Source organism: Uloborus diversus, unplaced genomic scaffold (genome assembly GCF_026930045.1).
Source record: "Uloborus diversus isolate 005 unplaced genomic scaffold, Udiv.v.3.1 scaffold_426, whole genome shotgun sequence".
Classification (NCBI taxonomy): Eukaryota; Metazoa; Arthropoda; class Arachnida; order Araneae; family Uloboridae; genus Uloborus; species Uloborus diversus.
Window position 1 is genome coordinate 59,578 of NW_026558600.1, and position 22,167 is coordinate 81,744.

Consider the following 22,167-nt stretch of genomic DNA (forward strand, 5'->3'; position numbering starts at 1 on the left):
ATAGTCATTAATCAAGCTAAAGGCAGATGTCTTCTCATTGAACCTGAGAGAACTAGTTTATCCTTGTTTATAAAATGTATCTCAAAATAGTATTTATGATTACTAAAGTGGGTCAGATTGTTTCTGTTCTTTATAACAGATTATGCATTAATTTTAATGTATTATGATGCAGTAATTTCAACAATTTAGATTGTATCAAGATTTAGATCTGTTCAAAAGAGCTATGTGATCTTAATATTATATTTGCCATAGATTCACATTTAACTTTCTTTTAGATTCAAATTGATGAAATTCACTATATTCTTAGGGAACGAAAGAAAAGAATTGAATGTTTCGTGGAACAATAAATATTTACATATTACGATAAAAATTTAGCAGCATTTTGCAATGTATTTATACCTTCTAATAATTCCTGTCTTCCTTTAATAACTCAATTTGTTCAGCTAAAACTTGTTCTAAAAAAATTCTTAAATTTTGTGCATTATAAATTTAATGATTCATCAAAATACCAATTAATTTGTAAAAACTCTATCATGAAAAAAGAACAAGACAAAAACTGATATGAAGATCATTTTTATTGGAAGGCTGCACATTTCTTGTTTTGATTCCTCTTGAATTCTAAAGTGGCAAACTTTTTCTAGTTGTATAGGGAATTGAGACTGCTTGGTGAACTAGAGAATACCTACATATTTTACACTTCTGATCATGGCTACCATTTAGGACAGTTTGGACTAGTGAAAGGCAAATCTATGCCTTTTGAGTTTGATGTTAGAGTTCCTTTCTTCGTTCGTGGACCTAGAGTTCCCAGAGGTGTTAGGTAGGTAAAATCTGAATTGTTTCGTGATTTTTTTTTCTTTTTAGCTATAAGTGCTATGCTCAAATTATGTTCTGTTCTTTTTTTGGAAATTCATAAAATAATTTAAAATTTACAAAAAAGTATCACTACTAAAAATATGTATTCATTGCTAGCTATATTGCTTTATTTGTGATAGGCAGTGTCAATGATGTTGTGCTTTTGTTAATACTATCAGGGTTTAAGCTGAGTTTAAAAGTGTTTTAATAAAAAAGCTAAAATTAGGAAAAAAGCTATAGCTAAAATACTAAAATGTCCAAAGTTAATGAATACCTTCCCATAATGCTAATTATGGGGAAGGTACTTCTTTCTAAATGCCTCAATGCATGCCATTTACAATTAGAAATCAAATTCTAAATAAAATTTAAAATTTAAAAAACTTAGAATTTTGTATTTTTTGGAAGAGATAATTCCCATTAGAACTAACTATTGATGCACTTATTAGTAATTTAAGCCTCAAAACTAAGATTTAAAAAAAGATGAAGCTGAATATCACAAGTTCTTTCAATCATGCTTTTTTCCCCCTTTTTTTTATCTGAACAAAATGGCAAAAAAGCCTTGCTTCATTTTCGTAACTTAGAGTGTACTTTTGCATTTTGCTAGAAATCCGACCATAGTGGTAAACCTCGTTAATACTATGAGGTTGCATGTAGCAATCTTAAGAAATGAATGTAGTTTATTTCAAAATAATTATTGTTGTAAGCACTGATTGAAAATATTCTACAGATGAAGTTTTGAAACCATCACCAATCTAAAGTAGCTAAATTTATATATTTGGAGGGTGGTGATGGGTTAAAATTCTGCACAGATCTATGTGTACTACATTTTGATTTGTATGAGTTTCATTTCCCTTCTCTTATAACTACTGCTACGGAAGGGAGGAATCTATTAATGTATACATGTAGTATAACAATTAGTCCAAAAATTTGAGATTTGTTTAGAATTTTAAAATTTGTTGTTTTTATGTTTACAGGAACAAATCAATGTAATTTGACACACTGCATTCTGAGTTAAATAAAGTTTTATTAAGTCTTTAGATATACTGCAAGAGCTCTGATAAACATGCAATATTGTAATGTCATAACTGCAGTTCAGAGCTTAAAAAAGTAGTTTTACTTATTTGTCTATTCAATTCCACTTTAAATTCTAAGCTGCATGATTTAAATTCTTTTTGAGTGATAAAATTATTGATTTTTTCTGTTTTACTCATATGAACTGAACATTTGACGATTCACAACAATATACATGTTTTTTATTTCTTGAAACTTGTTTCAGAATTCAAGATATTGTGCTGAACATAGACTTGGCCCCAACTTTTCTTGACATTGCTGGGGTTGATGTGCCTGACCACATTGATGGGCGATCAGTGCTCTCTCTCTTGAAGGATGCGGATGCTTGGGCAAGGTACGGCAATTAGGGTTTCTTTTCAAGTAATACCGGAGCATAGATAATTTGAAAAACTCATTTTTTACTGCTATTTTGTAATTTTTTTTGAAAATCCTCTTACTAAAAATAAATTACAGCCCATTTTTAGTGTCTGTTTAAATTCAACTAAACGACATCAATATTTTAGTTTGATTTCACCTATGCACTTTAGTCTCTTAGTTTGTTCATACTGTCAAACCTTGATTTAGTACCTACCCTTCAAAGCACCAATCTTGTACTGCATTCATAATTGTGTTTAAACAAATTTTCTGTATAAGAATTTTTATGTAATCAATCTGTTAAGATGCCACCCCAATATAACACCAGTGGATACTGTGTCACAGGAAAATATTTGCTGAAAAATATGTCTCCTTTTTTAAAAAAAAAGTATTTTATTCTTCATATTATGATTGCTTTTCCTCCTCAACATTTAAGTGTATAGTGAGCATTACCTGTTTTTAAAGATTCCAAAAAAGTTTCTAGGCTAAAATATCCTTTCGAGAGTTAATTAGCAATAAACCTGTGGCTACCATAAAACATGATCAGTGATCAAAAAAGATGGACTTGTGCTTTGTTAAAATAAGACTGAATATTTCAAACACTCTTCTCAGTTCCTTTACCTAAATAGATTCCATTTTCTGTTTTTCGCAGCAATGATGCACCTTTCATGCCCTGATGGTAGTTCCCAATCAGCTTAATTATGTTGTTATGCTTCTATTGGTTGTAAAAACCTGCTCTTCCCCAGGCTTACTTTTTAGAAAGACTTTATTTACTGGTTTAATTGCTACAAAACTTATTACTGCTTAAGAGGACTTTCAGATTTAGACTATCATAACAAACTTAATAGGCTTGATATGTATAGCCTGGAGCAAAAGAGAGCCAGAGGGGACATAATTCAGTTGTTTAAATTCATCAAAATAAAAGATGTTAACGGGTTAAATTTTCTCACGGAAAGCAAAACAAGGGGACATTGGTTCTAAGCTATTCAAATCTCAGGCTGGCCTGGAAATTAGGAGAAACTTCTTTAGTAGGGTCGTGGGCACTTGGAACTGCTTACCAGAAGAGGTGGTCATGAGCAAGGGGGTGGATAGCTTTAAGAGGGCTATTGATCTTCATTGGGGACTTATAAACTGACTAGGACCAGCCTAGCTGGGCCCAGAGCCTTTTGCTGGTCGTCACATTTGTATTTGTATATCAAAGTGTTTGTAGTTTTTCTTTTGTGATGGTTTTTGCTTGATACCTTTTGACTTTCATTTATTGTTCATTCTATGTCATAATCTACATCTTACTTTGAAATGCTTACAAATTTTGAAATGTTTCCAGTTTTTCTCTGAAACTTGAAGATCAACTTAATGAGGATTTTTGATTTGTTCCATGTTTTTCTTCTAAAAGTAGAATACCAACTACATAAAACTATATAAAGTAAATGCTGTATTGGATTAACAAGTAAACTGTTAATTAACCTCATCTCAATTGCAGATCACAAATCGAATATCGAGAATTTTCCATATCGTGATGCTACGATGTTACCAAAATATAAAGTACATTAAAAATAGACCAAATTAATATAGTATAACAGTCTAGAAAATTGTCATTTTACTTTTAGAAATCTTTTTTTTTTTTTGTTTTTGTTTTTGTGTGATGCTAGGGTTTTTTTTTTTTTTTTTTCGGTTTTAGAATCAGGCATGTAAACAAACTTGTGTAACATGAAAGAAATTTTGCTTTACTTTTTCAAATGTAAAAAAATAGATAAAAGGAACATTTTTCGAAATTATTCTTGGAAATATTAGAATATCTTACTTTTAACTGGATAACCAGGTGCATTGTATTATGAAAGCTTAATTCACCTAATATCCTAGGCCACCAAACTCTAAGGCAAGTAGTAAGGTAGGTCCCTTGTCAGTTCGGTTGCAGAGCTCCCTCCCCCTACAAAAGCTGTAAAACTTATACTACTTTGATTCCGAATCAGGCTTGTTTCCGACTAGGCTGACATGGCCTCTTGTCTGACCTGCTAACATCAGAAAAAGCATTGCTGTCAAAAATTAGAGTGAAAACATGAGGCTGAAAATGAGTCGTTTTTTACACTAATGTTTTTTTCCATGTGCAACATTGCAAAAAAGGTAATATTTATGTTGAGTTATTGTAAAGCCAGAACTGCCAACCCCTGCACATTTAGTCCCTATTTTCCTCGGATGATCGATTGTTCTGCATTTTCATATTGTCGAACCATTTGTACTTCAGAAAAAAACCTTGTAAATAAAGCACATAATTCAAAAGTTTTTTTAAAGAAAGCAATGAAGTGCAATCAATCACTGCTTCTTCAAACACAAAAAATAAATGAAATTTATTTTATTAACTAGTATTTACTATTTATTATTTTGTGTTGCATAAAATTAATGTAACGTTTTGTAAAAGATGATCAAACTGTAAAAATTATCTGTTTTTAACAACTATGGTGGTATATATAATTATATATATACACATCTATGTTTTGTTTTTGTAATATCTAAATTCATAATCATGTGTTTTGTAATGAGAATGTCAAAATAAAATAGTTGTAAATTCAAATTTTAAGGTACTTCTGCAATTTTTAGTTAATATTCTGCATTTTAAGTTTTAGTTTTTTCTTGTATAAAACTTGCTTATTTCAATTTATTTCTGCATAAACGTATTGGAAAATACTCTTATGAGCTTCTAATAATTTCTTCTTCGTAGCTCAGGTCACCGCCACACAGAAGTGAAGCGAAAGAGATCTTGGCGAGACACTTTTCTTATTGAAAGAGGGTAAGCCAAAGTTGCATTTTTTAAAAAGTGTTTAACATTAAACAGTTTTGCATATTTCTTGTAAAATTTGCATAATTACATAGTGGTTTTTTTTCTGGAAAAAATAAAACTTTATTTAATTTTATCCTTTCAAGCAATGAGAACAGCATCATTAGCCTATGTCAGTAACATATTCCATGTCTGGTGCTTTAGATGGTTTTGGCAAAATACATCAGTGTTAAACATGCTGCTAGTTTAAAAAATATGTTTTGGGTAATCTGTTTTCCATGTTAAAACTTATTTAAAGTTTATCATAGATATTCTTTTTGAATAGTAAATTTTAAGTAAATATAAAAAATAGATTTTAAATGTTAAAATCCAAACAGTTTTAAGAATACTTATAATGTTGAGAAATGATAGCCTAGTTTATCTTAGCAATGGCAATAAGTTGGTTTTTAGCAATAATTTCTTAATAATAACAACACCACAATAGTATGTATATGATGACCTTAAAACAACTAATTTTACAAATTTTTATTTTGTGTTTTTTACATTTGAAAATCTTGAACTTCATTTCAAAAAATAATTAAATATTATGTGTGGTTGAAATTAAACGTTTAAGGTTTGAAAGTGTAATAAACTCCCAATTGTCCGCGAGTGGATTATCTGCGGCCTTTCACACTTTGGAAAGAAAAAACAAATTCTTTGATGAAAAACTTAATGCAGAAAAATGCACACCATGCATTTAACTTATTTACAAACTCTATATTTAGACATTCTTATTTTTTTCTTCTTGCTTCCATCCAATGACATAAAACCTTTCTAGGTCCCAGAAACTCTACTAGTTAAAACCTGATTTTTATATCTACACTACTCACTGCTTTAAATCTACACTACTTTCTAGTTTTTAGATCTGCTCTACTTTCTCATTTTTAGATCTGCTCTACTTCCTGATCCTGGTCTACATTAAGGTGCGAAAAGAATGAGCAGATCAGTCTTGTAGAATCCAACTTCTTTCATTTTTTTTTTGTGTTACCTAGCTTTATATGTTGCAGTTACTCTGCTTGCACTATTCGCTCGCATATGTGTGTAATTCGGTTGTAATAAGAGTGATCTTTTTTTAGCTTTTACATGCATTTTCATACCCTGTTATCTTTTCAGCTTTTGTTTACATGTATGCAAGTGTTATTGATCTTTTTAAACTATTGTATGCACTAGCATCGCTTTTACCTAATTTGCAGACTATCCACGGTTAGTGTGCCACCCTTTTCTGTGGATAATCGGGAGTCCACTGTAATGAGGAATGACAGTGTGGTATTCAGTCGAATATAGTTTCACTGCTTTCAGACTCTACATAATCTTTTTTTTACAGAATAGTTAATAGTCAGCGAAAAAATGCAAAGAATATGTATCCAAGTTTGTCCCCAGTGCTGCCCAAGCTTACAAAAGATCAAAGACTTGCTGTTGAATGCAAGAAAGCTCATTATTCTTCTCCATGCAAACTGTATCAGGTTTGTTTACTTGTTAGTTTACTTTTTAAACTTTAATTACAGATGCTTTAATCAACTTTGAAAGTTTAACTAACTGCATTTATCCTATGTTTTAAAAAAAAAGGAACTTTCAATCTGTTATTTAACTGATGAATGAGTCAATCTAGGTCCTCTGCAACTAATATCTCTTCCTTAAATGATTAGCCAAGCTTTCTGAATGCTTTATTAACAATACATTCTTTATGCTTTATACCCTGAACTTCATGATATGAGAGAGTATCAAATTTTCACTGAGTTGAAAACCACGCAGAAAACATGAAACCCTGGACCACAAGGGCATCAACCATGGCAGCTCAGGTTGTCTGGGAATGAGGTCATGTTTTGAGAGGGGAGGAATGTTCATAAAATTGTGAGTTTGTGACAAGACGGAAGAGAGGAAGTGTCACGTCGCACATTTTTGTTGAAATAAAAATATTTTTATACAATGATATATTTATGCAATATACACTCAGTGGCCAAAAAATTAGAGACACCCACCTAATAACGTGTAGGTCCATCTTTAGCTTTGATAACAGCCGCTATTCTTCATGGCATGGACTCCACAAGTTGCTGATACCGCTGCGAAGGAATGTCAACCCATGCCGTCATAATTGCTGATCACAGTTCCGTCAGAGTGGATGGTTGCATTTCCAAGCTTTGAACTGTTCTTTCGACTTTGTGCCACAAATAATCTGTAGGATTTAAATCAGGGGACTGAGCAGGCCAGAGAAGCAGTTGAACCTTTGATTGATGTTCTTCAAACCATTGGGAGACCGCTCGAGAACATTGGCATGCTGAAAGCTACCATCCCTGTGAGGGAACATTATAGCCATAAATGAGTGCACATGATCAACAACTATGCAGAGGTACTCAGTGCTGTTCATAGATGTGTCCACAGATGTCAAAGGACCCAGTGTAGACCAAGAAAACATTCTCCACACCATAATTCCAGTGTCACCAGCCTAAAGACTTGTCATTTGGCAGGAGGAGGCCATGAATTTGCTGTTTACAACATATTCTGATCCTGTCATCTGCATGATCCTGCAGGAAATGGGATCCATCGGATCAAGCTACCTTATGCAATCCTCAAATGACCAATTTCGGCTTTTCTGGGCCCACAGGTGGCGTCGCTTCCGGTTGGTCTGTGAAACCAAGGGCACTCGTGCAGGTCTCCGGCTTCAAAAGCATTCCTTGCAACTACGTCGTGTTTTACTTTGGGATATGTTTTGCCATGCACCTGCATTGAATGTCGCTGTAATTTGCCGTGTTGTTGCCCTTCGGTTGCTGTGGACGATGCGTGCCACTAGTATTTCACCTCTACCATCCACCAGCTTTTTGCGACTTGAATTGTCCTTAGCGCTGGAAGTGTTTGGGCTTAATTGCCACTCTAGGAACCCCTGAGATATTGTTGCATGTGAAAATCCTAAAAGCGAGAACATTTCTGAAATGCTGGCACCGACTCTTCTCGCACCGACGATCATACCTCTTTCAAACTCATTTAAATCTTTTGTCTTAACCATTGTGTTCAAAAGTTTCATACTAACTATGTAGTCTGAAGCTAGATGTTACTTATATACCGACCTTTCCACTGGCGTATATATGTTTTCATTTTGGAGAGGGCCCAAACAACCAGGATTTGCTCCCCCCCCCCCTTTTTTTGTAATTTCAATTTTTTTTGAGGGGAGAGTAACAGTGCCCTGATCTTCTCATTTTACTTTTATAGATGCGGGGAAAGGACTTCATACTGTCATACAGTGGAGCAACCCAAAAATAGTTTTAGGAGGGAACTCTTAAGAAATTCTCGCTCCAGGGAGGACTTGAAATTTTAAAAACGCCATTATAGGCTATATTTGATGACGTTAGTGTAATGAGAGGAATGGGACTTTTTGAAGTTGTCCCCAAATGATTTTTTTTTAAAAAAAGAGCGAATTCCATCACCCCTACGTCCAATTTTTCGAAATTGAAGTTCTAAAAACGCAGTTTCAGACTATTTTCGATTATTTTACGGGCAGGGCGGTTCTGGGACTCTCTCCCAAAACTATTTTGAAATTTAAAGTCCTGAAAGACGAAGTTCTGAAGAGATATTGAATAATACTGGATGAAGGGATTTAAACACTCTCTACCTTAAATTTTTCGAAATTGTAAACTTTTAATTTTCAGATTTCATATGGGAGCAGTGAAGACTTTTTTATTTTTAGACCGACAAGGAAAAAGAAAAAAAAATGGGGCGGAAAGGGTAAAAGAAATAGGAGGTGTTGCGCGTAATTACCTGATCAATAGTCAGTAACTTTTGAAATTTTTATTTTAAGGTTCTTTTCAAAAGTAATTCAGATTTTTTCCCAACATTAGGCAATCTTTGGAAAGGAATAGTTCGAGAATCCTCCCCTGAAAGGCAAAACGAAATTTCAGGTCATCATTGGAGATATTTAGAGATAAGCAGCGGTTTTAGGGATCTTCCTCCGAAACTTTTTAAAATTGAAATCTTAAGGCACAATTTCAGACTATTTTTGGCAGCAACCTTAGTGAATACGGGTTGGTTCGGGAATCCTACACCAGAAATGTCCAAAGAACGCCTAAATAAATGCGTTTTTAGAGCATCAATTGCCATTATTACTCTTATTACTTCAACCGAACAACTAAAACTTATTTTAAATATCTTGCTGGGGATGAAATTTAAAGAAAGAAACATTTTAAAGATCCTTCTTTTTAGACTGACTAGGAAGAAAAAAAATGCGGGAGGGGAGTGGGAGGAGAGAAAGAGAGGGGAACTTACTTTCCTCAGCAATAAACTGCATCTGTTAAAAACATTTTTATTTAAAGATTTCTTTTTGAAAGAATTGAGATTCCCCCCCCCCCCCACCCCAACATTATCTGCTCTTCTTTTTGTTAAAATAACTTCGTTTTCCTAAGAACAAGTTCTTCTTAAGGGATACGGATCCCCTGACACCTTCTGAACACCATTGCTTGGTGCTATCTAATGTAGGGTTCCCAAACTTTTTAACTATTCGCGGCACCCTTTGAAGAACTTGAGTTTTCACACAGCATCCTAATCTAATTTTATATATATATAATTCTTACCATGCATATTTCGCTGCACCCAGTTCGGAAATCTCTGATCTAACGTGTTATGATTATTATCACCATCATATTTATTTATCCTTTTGTTTTTTTTTAGCTAAAATTTTGGAAATTGTTTGTGAGCAAATAAAACCAACCTTTATTTCAGTGTTTTTCAGATTTTGGAGGGGCCCGGGCCCCCTCAGCCCCTCCCGTATGTATGCCCTATCACATTTCCATCGTGCCGTCGTCTCTCTATGTCACTGGCGGATTGTTTTCTTTTGCACCGGGAGTGTCTAATTTTTTGGCCACTGAGTGTATTTAGGGGATTAAGCATCATGGGCAGGGGATGGGCTGAGGTAGAGTGTGACATCTTGTAACAAAGCGGAGTAGGAGGCTCAAACTGGTTGTGAAAAAAAAAAATGTGACATCAATTTTGGATAGCCCCTAATCAAGTACTGCACGTCTGCATACAGTTTTACTGGTAGAATGGTAGTACAGTGGTTTACACATACTGGAAAATCCTCTGGTCACTACAGTAGTGTTCTGTTCATGTCTGAATGAGAGCAGTACCGCTAGGCGATGAAAGTCGAGAACTAATCAATCAGCCATTCAGTGTTCTGAATGTTACTTTCCCTTAGGGCAAAAGTACAACAGTAGAATAGCAATCGCATCAAACGGAAAAACATCCAGCACACAACATTTAACATCCAGCCCCTGTCATTACATTTTGACATCTTGTATTCAAATTATGATTTTTGCAATCAAGAATTGCAATGCGACCCCACTCGTTGTGTATCTTGTTTCTACAAATGGCTCTTTTCGCTGTCATAATTGTGAAAAACATAATTTTAATTCAATAAGTCAAAATTCATACTAATGCCAGGGGTGGTATGCTGGATCCTATTTTTGTTAAAAGAAGTCAATTCTGGGTGACATGGAGACCACCGCTCAGATGGAGAGACATACCTCTGAACTAGAAGAGTTTGATTTTATTTTTAAATGCTTTAATGCAAAGGAACATCAACTCAACATTATGGTCAAGTGAGAGAAATAAGCAATTTGTGATTGCTCAAACAAAAAGTTCTATCTTTGAAAGCTGTCATCAGCAAGCTTTCAAAGCTTGCTGATGATGTCAAAGTTATGGGGAGTGTAGAAAATGAAGAACAAGCAAATCAGCTGCAAGAGGATCTAGATCATATTACGGAGTGGACTGATAAATGGGGTATGGCTGTTAATGTTGGGAAATGTCAAGTGCTACATTTAGGGCATGGAAATAAGTGTACAAGTTATTATCATGGGTGCAAGACCTTCCGTCTTGGACAAAATTTTCGAGACGGAGGTCGGGACGGAAAGAAATTCGAGGACTTTCCTTTAGTTTTTACTCAAAAAAGAAAAATTGAGTGTTTGAAAAATATGCTTTAATATTACTGTACCGTTTCATAATCGCGATTTTACATCGACATTCTCTCGATTTTCCGACATGGACTTGTTTTATTTGCAACGTGTGCTTCTGGAGGAGCAGCTATTAGACTAGCGCTGTTTAACTTTTTTTTTAGGTTGCTCTGTTATTTCCAACTCATTGCATTGCAGACCGCGGAGTTGCTCATTATTCTCCCTGATTTATCGAATTTATCGTTTCTATTTGAAAATTCAGCCTTTTCTCTTTGTATTTTCAATCATCCTTTCGGCTTTTTTTTTTTTTTCATTTTCTTTTTTTTTTTTTCGCAAAAAAGTCTTAGAGTTGCATCTGAATCACCAATTGAGAGTGATTGCAGACGGGATGAAATGTTTACGCCTCAGCAAAGGCGTTCACATACTAGGCAAAATGAGAACTATCAGGGACTTAAAGATTTTAATGAAAATGGGAATTTTGGAAAGAATCGGGGGGAAATTTCAAGCTGGTTTGAAACACTGATGGGCAACAGTTCCTGCAGTTTTGACATGTTTCTGATAATATAATCTAAGACTTGAGGAATCACTAAATTCCAATGTCTTTCAATCTACCACTCGCTAGAATGGAAATATGGAGGGGAGGGGAGAGGAGAAAAAAGAAACGAGAAAAATAACGGCAGCACGAATTTACGAAAAAACGCTGCTCTTGCAAAGAGGGTTAGTTCGCAAATTAACCCACGATTCTGAGGTCCTAAAACGTTTGCATTTTGGACAATCTAAGAAGGGGAGGGGGAGGGGCTACTCAAGGGCTCTATAATGAAATATCGGAAAACTGAATTGAAAGTCATTTTTGAAGCTAGGAGTGGTTCGGGATTTTTCCTCTGAAAACTGTTAAAAATTTTTGAAGTCAAAAATGTTTAGGTTGTCCTTAATGATGTAAAAGTGGAGCGGGGGAGGTTTTAAAAAAAAATCGGAAAATGGAGTTTTTTAAAAACACTAACTTTCTCGGAACATTTTCGAAATTGAAGTCTTAAAACTTTGGGTTGTCTTTAGCGATATGAGGAGGGCAGTTGCTCTTACAATAGAATAATAAATCTTAAACACAAACTTACACTGCCTTTAATAACCACAAAGAGAGGGGGGGGGGTATTTTGCCGCCCAGCCCGAAATATTTCCGTTTCTGAAATTTTAAAAGCTCTGTTTTAGACTATCTTTGGATGACTTAAGGGGGAAGGGATTAGGAAGCTTCTTTCAAAACGTTTCCAAAATTAAAGTATTAAAACTTTTAGGCAGTCATAAGTCATGTTTATAGCTAAGGGGGGGGGGTACTGTTCCTAAAAACAAATTTAGAAACTAAAGCCTTAAAACTCAAATTTAGGATATTTGTGGTGAATTCAGAAAAAGGGGTTCAGGAGTTCTGTTCCAAAAATTTGTTGATGCTGAAATATTTAAAACGCTACTTTAGACTATATTTGAGTGCTTTAAGAGGGATGTGATTCGGGCCCCCTCCCTGGGGTGAGGATTCAGTTCCCCTATTGCTTTTTTTAATTAATGAATATTGGAAACTGTACCTCGTTTAAAAAATGTATCTACTTCACGGAAGTGGTTTTTTTATGGCTAATTTCACCACCTGTTATCTTATAAAAGAATTCTTTTTCAAATGAAGACTGTGTGGGGGAATGGCGCCAATTTATTATAATTAGTCACGCATACCCTTCCCCCACCTTTCTTTCTTTTCTGGTTTGTTGGTGCTAACTTGGGTAGACTTTCCGATCATAACTGAATTATGCAGCAAAAATGAAAATCTTATGTCCCAAGCGATTTTATTGCTGCAATAAAATGTTTACGATCGGCAAAAAACTAATGGCGGGGAGCCCCGAACGCTTTTACCCCTAACATTATCCAACATCGTCTAAAATTGCGTTTTTGGAACTTCAATTTCGAAATATTGCCGATGGAGAGTTCCTGAACTCCATCCCTTCGATAATGCATTCAAAAAGCGTATAAACGTCATGAAATATGGACTACAATTTCGTTTTTAAAGCTTTAATTTCGGGGAGAGTCAATATTCCCCCTCTTTTTCTAATATTTTTGAAGGTCACCCAATATTGTGATTTTGGGACTATCGGTTTGAAAAAATTGATGTAAGAGTCCCTGGACCCTCCTTTCACTGAACTTTACCAAAATGGCCTACCATTGCGTTTTTTGGACTTCAATTTAAAAAATTTCTGGGGGAGGATCCTCCCCCCCCCCCCCCCCCGTTATTGGCGGTTTTTAGGTTTTTTGGAATCACGATATCAAAACGCTTAAATATTACTATTTAAACTAAGTTCATGTTCAAAAAATCAGTAATCCAACGTCAGAAAGCACAAATATTGCAAATATTTTGCAATATTTGTGCTTTCTGACGTTGGATTACTGATTTTTTGAATTTTCAGCACAAAGGTATTTTTTCGTTATTAAGTTCATGTTGTTAGAAAAATCAAAAGCTTAAAATTCAAATGAAACAGATTCCAAAACTGGCATATTTAAAATCTCCAACATTTATACACATAAATTTTTCTTTAAGCACACAGGGCGGGGGGGGGGGGGGGGAGCTGTAAATATTTTCCGTCTTGAACACATCACCAAACTTGCACCCATTGTTATTATTTGCAAGGTTCTGTCATTAGTCAGGCAGAAAAAGATACTGATCTGGGCATCTTAATAAGTCAGGATTTAAAGTTTAGCCAACAGTGCATCATAGCTAGTAACAAAGCCATTAAGATGCTTGGGTTTATCAATAGATCTATTTCAAACAAATCTAAAGAAGTTCTTCTGCCCTTATACAGAAGTTTGGTAAGACCTGATATGGAGTATGCTGTTCAGTTTTGATCTCCTTATCTTAAGATATTAATGTATTGGAAAGGATTCAAAGGCGAGCTACAAGGCTAATAAATGGACTTTCTCATTTAGACTACGATTCCAGGCTTAGAATGCTAAAAATGTACAGTCTTGAGCAAAGAAGAGACCGAGGGGACATGATTCGGTAGTTTAAATTTATTAAAATGAAAGATGTTACAGGGCTGAAGTTTAGCACTGAAAACAGGACAACGGGTCATTGTTTTAAGCTATTTAAATCTCTGGCTAACATGGATATTAGGAAATTTTATTATTTTAGCAGGGTAGTGGGACCTTGGAACAGCTTACCAGAAGAGGTGGTAATGAGCAAGGGAGTAGATAGTTTTAAGAGGTCCATTGATCTTCACTGGGGATTGTAAATTGACTAGGACCAGTCTAGCTGGGCCCAGAGCCTGTTGCTGGTTGTCACTTTTGTATTTGTATTTGTAAAATCACCATTCCGGAGCACTCATTCTAGAAGAGTAATTATGAAAACTTACAATGTATCTCAACTCTTAAAAAAGTATCAGGTGTGTGTGACTAGGGACAGCATTTTTTAAAGAAAGTATTATGTGTTCTTTTAAATATTGACTTTTATTTTTCAGCAATCACAAATTGCTTATTGTTATTATTGCTTTCGTTTTTTTTTTCTTCCAGAAATGGGAATGCATTCATGATGGATATCGATGGAGAATTCAAAAGTGCAGACTCCATTTTTCTAATCCAGATAACTGCTTATGTCCTGATAGGGACAATGATGATTTTCTGGATTGGAATATGGAAGAACTACAGAGGAGACCCGACGTGCTGATGGAATTACCAGCAAAGAAACGTAAACATGTTGAAAGAACCAAATTTCTTATTCCTAAAGGTAATTGGCAGCCAAAATGTTTCGTTTTACGAAAAAAATATTAGCTTGTACTCTTAATTTACCGCCCCCACCCCTTGAAGTAGAGTATTAATGTATTTTCTTTGTTGTTCATTATCTTATTTTACATTTATACCATAAACTTGAAGTAACATGTTGAGCTTGGTTTGCTTGTATGTTCAAATTAATGAACTTGAGCATTAAATAATGATAATAATTAGAAAGAGCATTCATAGAGAAATATTTAGATGTTGCTTCATGGCTCAAATAGGGGAGAAAAGCCATGTAACAGTCTTTATTGCTGCCTTTTTTTAATAACTTTTAAAATTCTATCCTTTTTTCTTCTTCAGAGTCAAAATTCCCAGGCATTCCTTCACGTTGGAAAAGATTTGCTGCTGAGCCTGAAATATTTGATGTTGAAGGCATTGAGCAACTTTATCAGTTATTAGATGCAACTGTTGGGACAAGAACAGAAGTAAGTTTCATTTTCCATCCATGATAGAGCAAGTTATAGGGTGATAAAATTTTATATGCCTTATGCATAGGCGGCTGGTGCACCAAAAAAATGGGGGGGGGGGAGGGGTCAGAGGAATACTGAGAGGGAGGGGGTTAGGTAGGGGGCACCTTTTAAGCTGACTTTTTATTTTGGAACTGCACAATTTATTTTAAGGCCATTATTAATTAATTGACCTTCTCGAAAGCATTCAGGACACGACCTTGAAAATCGTGGGGGATATACTCCTTCCTTCCAGTTTAAGCTTCATTTTTTATTTTTATGAAATAATAATGTGAGAAAAATTAAAAATATACACACTTATTAAGTCAATTCTTCGATTTTTAAACATGTGAATTAATCAATTTTATCATTTATTGATCAAATGTTAATTTTGAACTTTGAAAAATTCAAAAGTAAAGGGGTAAGCCCCTTTACTTTTGAAAGTAAGGGAGCAATTACGCCCCTCCCCGTACGAACCGCCTATGGATGGTAAGGAAACCATTTATTTTTACTTTCTTCTATATCTAATATATAGAAGAAAGTATTGGATTCGTGCAAATTTTCGAATTTCGAATTTTGACGGATTCGAACGTTTTGAGGTGTGCTGAGTTCATTTCGACTATTTTTGGAAAATGTCTGTCTGTCTGTGTGTGTGTGTGTGTGTGTATGTATGTATGTGTGTGTGTATGTATGTGTGTCACGTCTGTGTGTGACCAGTTTTTTGTGGCCGCTCTACAGCAAAAACTACCGCATGAAATCGAACGAAATTTGGTACACATATGTGCCAGTATGTGAACTTGTGCCCATTGGTTTTTGGCGCGAATTCCTCCAAGGGGGGTGGAGCAATGGGACGTTTTTTGAGTTACGCGTGCTTGCTATTCCTCAGGAAGTAACTGGCGGAATCAAACAAAATTTGGTCCATATGTTGCCATTAACAGGAGCAGGTGCTGATTCAATTTTGGTGTCAATAACTCAAAGGGGGGTTGAGCTATAGAACGTTTTTTGTCGTCAATTGTGACTGCTGTATCTCAAGAAATAACGAACGGAATCAAACAAAAATTTTTTGACAAGTAGCCTTTAGTGGGTATAAGAGCTGATTTTATTTTGGTGTCAACAGCTAAAAAGGGGGGTAGCGCAATCGCCCGTTCTTTTTTTCCATTGTGAGTGCCCTATCTCAAGAAGTAATTCTACGTTCTGGTTGAAATTTGGAATATATGTGAATCCATATGTAAACAGACTTTGGTTCAATTTTGACGCCAATCGCTCCAAGAGGTGTTGATTTTTTTTTTTTTGCGAATAAAAATAGCTTTATTAATGCAACAATAAGAAAGATAAATCGTAATAGATTGTCGTCTGCGTATTTCTCGCGATTTTAATTGTATGGAAATGATCGGAAATATTATCTCAATGATTTAAAGTTTTTAACTGTTGCCATCTTATGTTTGTTAACAAATAAAATATTTGTAATTAATTCAAGCAAGGCTTTTAAAATAACTTTCAATTTTCGCTCTTTGCTTTGCTTTTGTAATAATTCAGACATTGGGATGGTCGTCAAGTTTTTGCATGTGTAATTTTGTTTTTGTTGGGAATATTGCTTCCTCGTTAAGCATGGGGAGGGATCAGAATTATAAGAAAGATATAGAAGAAAGTTTCGTGATGGCCACAACATACTAGTTATGGAGTGTACTTAATTGATGCAAACCTAAAATTTTGAATTTTCTAACATTACCATAGTAATCGTTTGATATAAATAATTAAATCATTTTACTTTAAGTAATATTATTATAAAATAAACTCTATTTTAATTTTTTTTAAGCTTATTTAGATGTGTTCTTCGCCAAAATTTATTTAAGTACTTCTTTCATTCTATAATATAGTGTATATTCCATTTGTTTTCTTGTGCAAAAATTGATGTACATTTACCATTCTATTTAACTATGGTGAATTTATGTAGTCAATTCTCTCAAATACACTGACCCAAATTGCACATTAGTCTACAATCTAACGTAAGATTTCCATGTACAAATAATGGAACAACCAGTACACAATATTGTACTCAGAAATGTTTTTCAGAGAGGATCCTGTATTGGAAGTGTATCAGGATAAGTAAAGCTGTTAATACAGTATACTCTCGATATCTCAAACTTCGATATTTCAAAAACTTTGATATGACAAAAAATTATTTTTCACCCTTGATTTTGCATATTTATTTAAAGTTATTTTTCATTCTTATGTCAAAGAATTTTTGATCAAAACCTAGTTATGTCGAATATTTTTCGAAGTCAAATACAATTTGTTTGGAATTAATTTTCTCAGAAAAACCAGTTTATTGTCTAGAAGCAAATTGAGGAATGTTTCCGAAAATGTCTCACACCCTTCATTATTTCAGGGTTTAGGAATCACTCGAAGAAGCTTATCTACTGTCCCTTTCATTCTAGAGCCCAGAGGTGTCGGAACATGTAAGTCCTGAGAAACCTAAAAAATCTACTTAAATCTTTTCGCCCCCTTCTCACATCATTTTGTTGAGCCTTTTGACTCTAATTTACCCTCTGTAAAAAGGGGAGATGAACAGAAAACCACTTTAGAGACAATGGTGTAATTCTTTATGCAACTTCTTTTGTTCCGGGGTGCTCGAAACTTGTTTGAGACCGTTCTGCAGTTTTGGTAATCCAATCTTTCATAAGTTTAGTCAAGGTAAATCACTACATTTTGCTACCTCACTAGGGCGTTCTTTTTTTTTTATCTATTATTTTTGGCTCATTTTAAAAATAAAAATTTTTGTTATTGTATTAAGACTTTTTTTTAATTTTCATTACGTGTTCCCACATATTTTTAGCTATTGTAACTAATTTTTAGAATATTTTATTATAATTAAGACCTTTAATTTTTTTTAACCATCCCTTTGACTTTCTGATATCGAGAGTATACTGTATAATTCCCCTGAAGTACTATTTTGTGTCATTTCGAGGTTGTCCAGATTTGTAATTCCCCTCTGGGTTAAGCCTTGCCTGCATATGAACAAAATGTGATGGTGATGTAGTCAGTTGTGTTCCTTTAGAACTTCTGCCCTTTTAATTCGGCAAAGTTATACTTGCTTTTTTTAAAAATTATACTTGCTTTCCCATTGGTTAGAGGGACAAGCTTTTTAATCGTGACTAAAAATAAAAATGATTAATATTAACTCACAATTCTGATTAGCTTTAGGAGGTGCTGCAATCTCTGGCTAATGGTGACTGAAAGAGGTGAAACAAACAAATGCTGTAACTATAACCTGCTTTTCAGTTGGTGAATGACAATAACTTTCCATCGTGTGATGGATTTTCTCTTCTATTCTTTCAAAATTACATTACCTCCCCCCCCCCCCCAAATGTCTGAAACCTATATTCTACCACAAAGGGAAAATGTGGAGCAGAATGTTTTACCTTTTTTGGTTGTTTCTTAAATCACTGTGAGGTAGCTCATTTAAACTCTAGAGTTGCAAATGATAAAGTTAATTTTTAAAGTTAACTGCAAAGCTGAACTTTCACTAGCATAAATTTGTAGTTTGTTGGTTTTTGAAACTTTTCAAATAACAAATGTTTTCAAGGCTCTCTTTGATTCAAGTCATCAGTTGAAAGTCATCAGCAAAAGCTTTTTTTTTTCACCACATGCACTTGTTCAATCTTCATTTCATCTCATCACAAGTGATGGTTATTTCAGAGCAAGAACATTTCAAATGCAGCACAACTGACTGACACTGGCACCTCTTCAGAGGAAGACATGAGTCTGTTCACGGAATCGTCTGTATTCGAAGAGAGGGACAAGAGGGAGACTCCGGCCAGCTTTCAGCTTGGAATTCACAATGAATGCATCCTGTTGCCCAATGGAAGCAGAACCTGTTTTGATGATGGCCAAACAAATCCTCTGCAGTGGCAGGAGAAGAAGGAAAGACTGGATGGAATGATCAAGAAACTTAGGCAAAAACTAGAGGAACTTAAGGTATATTAATTGATTAAGTGTTTATATAAAACCGCTCGTTAATTGTTAGATTTAGAATTTATGTTTTTACTTCCTTTTACAAAAAAGGAAGTATTGTATTAACAAAAAAACTTTCACTCAAAAATCGGTCTTAATTTCCATTTTTCTCACCCCACAATGAATGTTGAGTTTTTTTTCCGACCCGACCACACGTGGAACCTACAGACACCCGAAATATCCATTTTGACGACCCCCGAGTTAATTACAACAAATTTTCTCATGACGTCCGTTTGTACGTATGTATGTGTGTATGTTCGTATGTATCTCGCATAACTCAAAAGCGGTATGTCCTAGAAAGTTGAAATTTGGTACCTAGACTCCTAGTGGGGTCTGGTTGTGCACTTTCCTTTTCGGTTGCATTCGGATGTTCCTAAGGGGGGGGGGGGGGGCTTTTGCCCCTTTTTGGGGGTAATCATTGTTAATTTCAATGTAAACTCAAGTTGTGTTATAATTTGTCGGATACTTGGCAATATATCGCCAGTCTTTTGGTAGCCAAGTTTTGTTGCCAACTTGGTGACAAATTTGGCGATTTTTTTAAAATATAAATTTGGTTCCAATTTGGCCACTGTTGGTGATATTTAGAGAGTAAATAATTGAATCACATTAAAATTGCCAATAATGGGGAAATGACATTAAATTGGAGTAAAAGGAAATCTTGTGATGCACACATCAGCTCATTTATTTTCTTGTATATACTAACTAAAGGAAGTATTGTGTTCATGAAAATTTCTCTCTCAAACTTTCGACATAATACATTTTTATCATCCCTCAATTAGTTTCGACTAGTTTTTCATCATGTCCGTTCTTTCAGACTTGGTGAACCATTATTCCTTTTTGCACTGATGAAAGGGCTTGTTTTTGATAGCCTTGAAACTGCTGTTTGTTGAGTTTTTAACTCTTTGTAATGCTCTTTTTATGTGCTGGTATGCAGGTTGTCGTATTTTACTCATACATTTCTTTGTGCTTAAACTATTTTTCCTAGTGGAACAATAATCAATGCAACTTTAGTACCACTCAACTAAAAAAAAGATTTAGATCTGGTTATGATGTTTAACGTTTTTTAAATTTAGAGCAATTGTATCAATTTAGTGAATTGAAAAATTATCCAGTGATCAAAAATATATGTATGTTTTCAAGTACAATTTTTTGCTTCTTCTTAATATTAAAGTAAAAAATCCCTGTGCTGCCAAACTACACCAAAAACTACTTTTCACACAGTTGAATTTTCTCATTCCTTAAAAAATCTTCATTTTTACATGGTATAAATATCCGATAAGGAAATGGGTAAATATTTTTTAAAGAATCTATATAAATAAAACAGAGAATATATATGTATATATTTATGTATGTATATATATATATATATATACATGTGTGTATATATGTTCCCTATGCAAATCCACAGTTTTCGTCGAATCTTGGCCAAATTTGGCAGGAAGGTTCCTGGGCACCCGAGAAGAAACATAGGTTGGTTTTCATACGCCAAAAAAGTACCCACCCGTTCGAATTTTAATTTTAGAGTCCAAAAATGGCATTAAATAGGTCTTTTTACCCGAAATAATTATCCGATTTTCTTAATTCAGTTCCCATATGAAAGCCCGCGAAAAATACCCCTGAAATTTATATTTTTCCTCCAAATTGAAAAAAAAAAGCAAGGCTGAAAAATCACGGGGAAATAGTTAAAAGCATTTTTAAGCCTAATATAGAATAGCATTTTCATGTGGGAAAATTATCGTTTGTGCGATTTCATTCTAAATTTGTGTGGATAAAACCATTCAGAAGGATGCCACTTTTTTTTTCTTGACTGTGACTAAATAAAATTTGTTTTTGTTTTCCGGTAAAAATTTCTCTTTTTGATTATTTTTTGACGATTTATCTTCTTTCTCCCCCCCCCCCTTTTTTTTTTTTTTTTGTACTGCCAGCAGGAAGTTAATCAGGAAACTTGCATTTAATTTGTTCAGGAATTTTTTAAGTGCCGTTTCCTTTCTTTAAAAATAATATTTTGATGGGAAACTTTACATTATTTTTTTTCTACCCAATTGAAGCCTGTTTGTTGAACATGGGTCACTTGATGTAACGTTTATTTTCGAGGTACACCGTGCAAAGGCGGGCGATGCAGTTAGTTGTGAATAAAAGCAGAAAGAAAAGCATAATTACAGAATACAACTTCTTCTTCGAACAATCTTTGATTCCAGACAGTTGGAATTCTATTGCCCATTTAGTCTCCTACAAAAGTGTCAAGCAGATATAAAACTGAAGTCTGGTCTCTTTTATGCAAATTCAGTTAAATATACTCTGTTTTGTAAATCACCTGATTTTCCCTTTTCGGCAATCTCATGCCTGTGATAAGTGTTGCTACACAGTATTATCCAGAAAAACTTTTTAATTGAAACCTACCAGGGATTTTAACTTTGCACACGTTTTACTCAAAGCTTTAAAAAATCTGCTTACGTTCCTTTGCTTTTCATTGTCACATGTTAACTCCTCAATGCATTATTCAATTCTCCTCTATTGTTTAAGTGACTGTTTTACTCAATCTGATGAATGTGAGTGATACTCTCATTTTTTTATTACTTTCCTTTAATTTTATTGCATGAAGTAAAAAAAATATTTAAAATAAAAAATGCTCAGTTTTGTTTTATATTACATTGGATACTGTTTTTTCTTCACCCTCACTTAGTAAGTTATGTGCAAGAGCTTTTACTATTGTGTTTTTACTTTGCAGGTTATTAGAAAACAATTAAAGAAAACTAAGCCTAGTGCACATAAGAACTACTTTAGCACAGATTTGTATGATTTGAATCCTTTCAATCCTGCTTGTGTTTGTGACCCACAAGATCAGATCCAAATAAGGTATTTCTTACTCAATGAAAATTTTATTCTT

General features: G+C 34.3%; 1 protein-coding gene across 1 annotated transcript in view; it reads left to right on the top strand.

Moving 5' to 3' along the window:
- LOC129233454 (putative extracellular sulfatase Sulf-1 homolog) overlaps positions 1 to 22,167 on the top strand; it is a 51,146-nt gene that overhangs the window by 16,950 nt on the left and 12,029 nt on the right. Inside the window, exons 6-13 of the mRNA XM_054867480.1 lie at positions 642 to 817; positions 2,129 to 2,257; positions 4,994 to 5,062; positions 6,414 to 6,552; positions 14,560 to 14,773; positions 15,121 to 15,245; positions 18,966 to 19,244; positions 22,009 to 22,136. Coding sequence (XP_054723455.1) covers positions 642 to 817; positions 2,129 to 2,257; positions 4,994 to 5,062; positions 6,414 to 6,552; positions 14,560 to 14,773; positions 15,121 to 15,245; positions 18,966 to 19,244; positions 22,009 to 22,136 — 1,259 coding nt within the window. The remainder of the gene's footprint in view (positions 1 to 641; positions 818 to 2,128; positions 2,258 to 4,993; positions 5,063 to 6,413; positions 6,553 to 14,559; positions 14,774 to 15,120; positions 15,246 to 18,965; positions 19,245 to 22,008; positions 22,137 to 22,167) is intronic.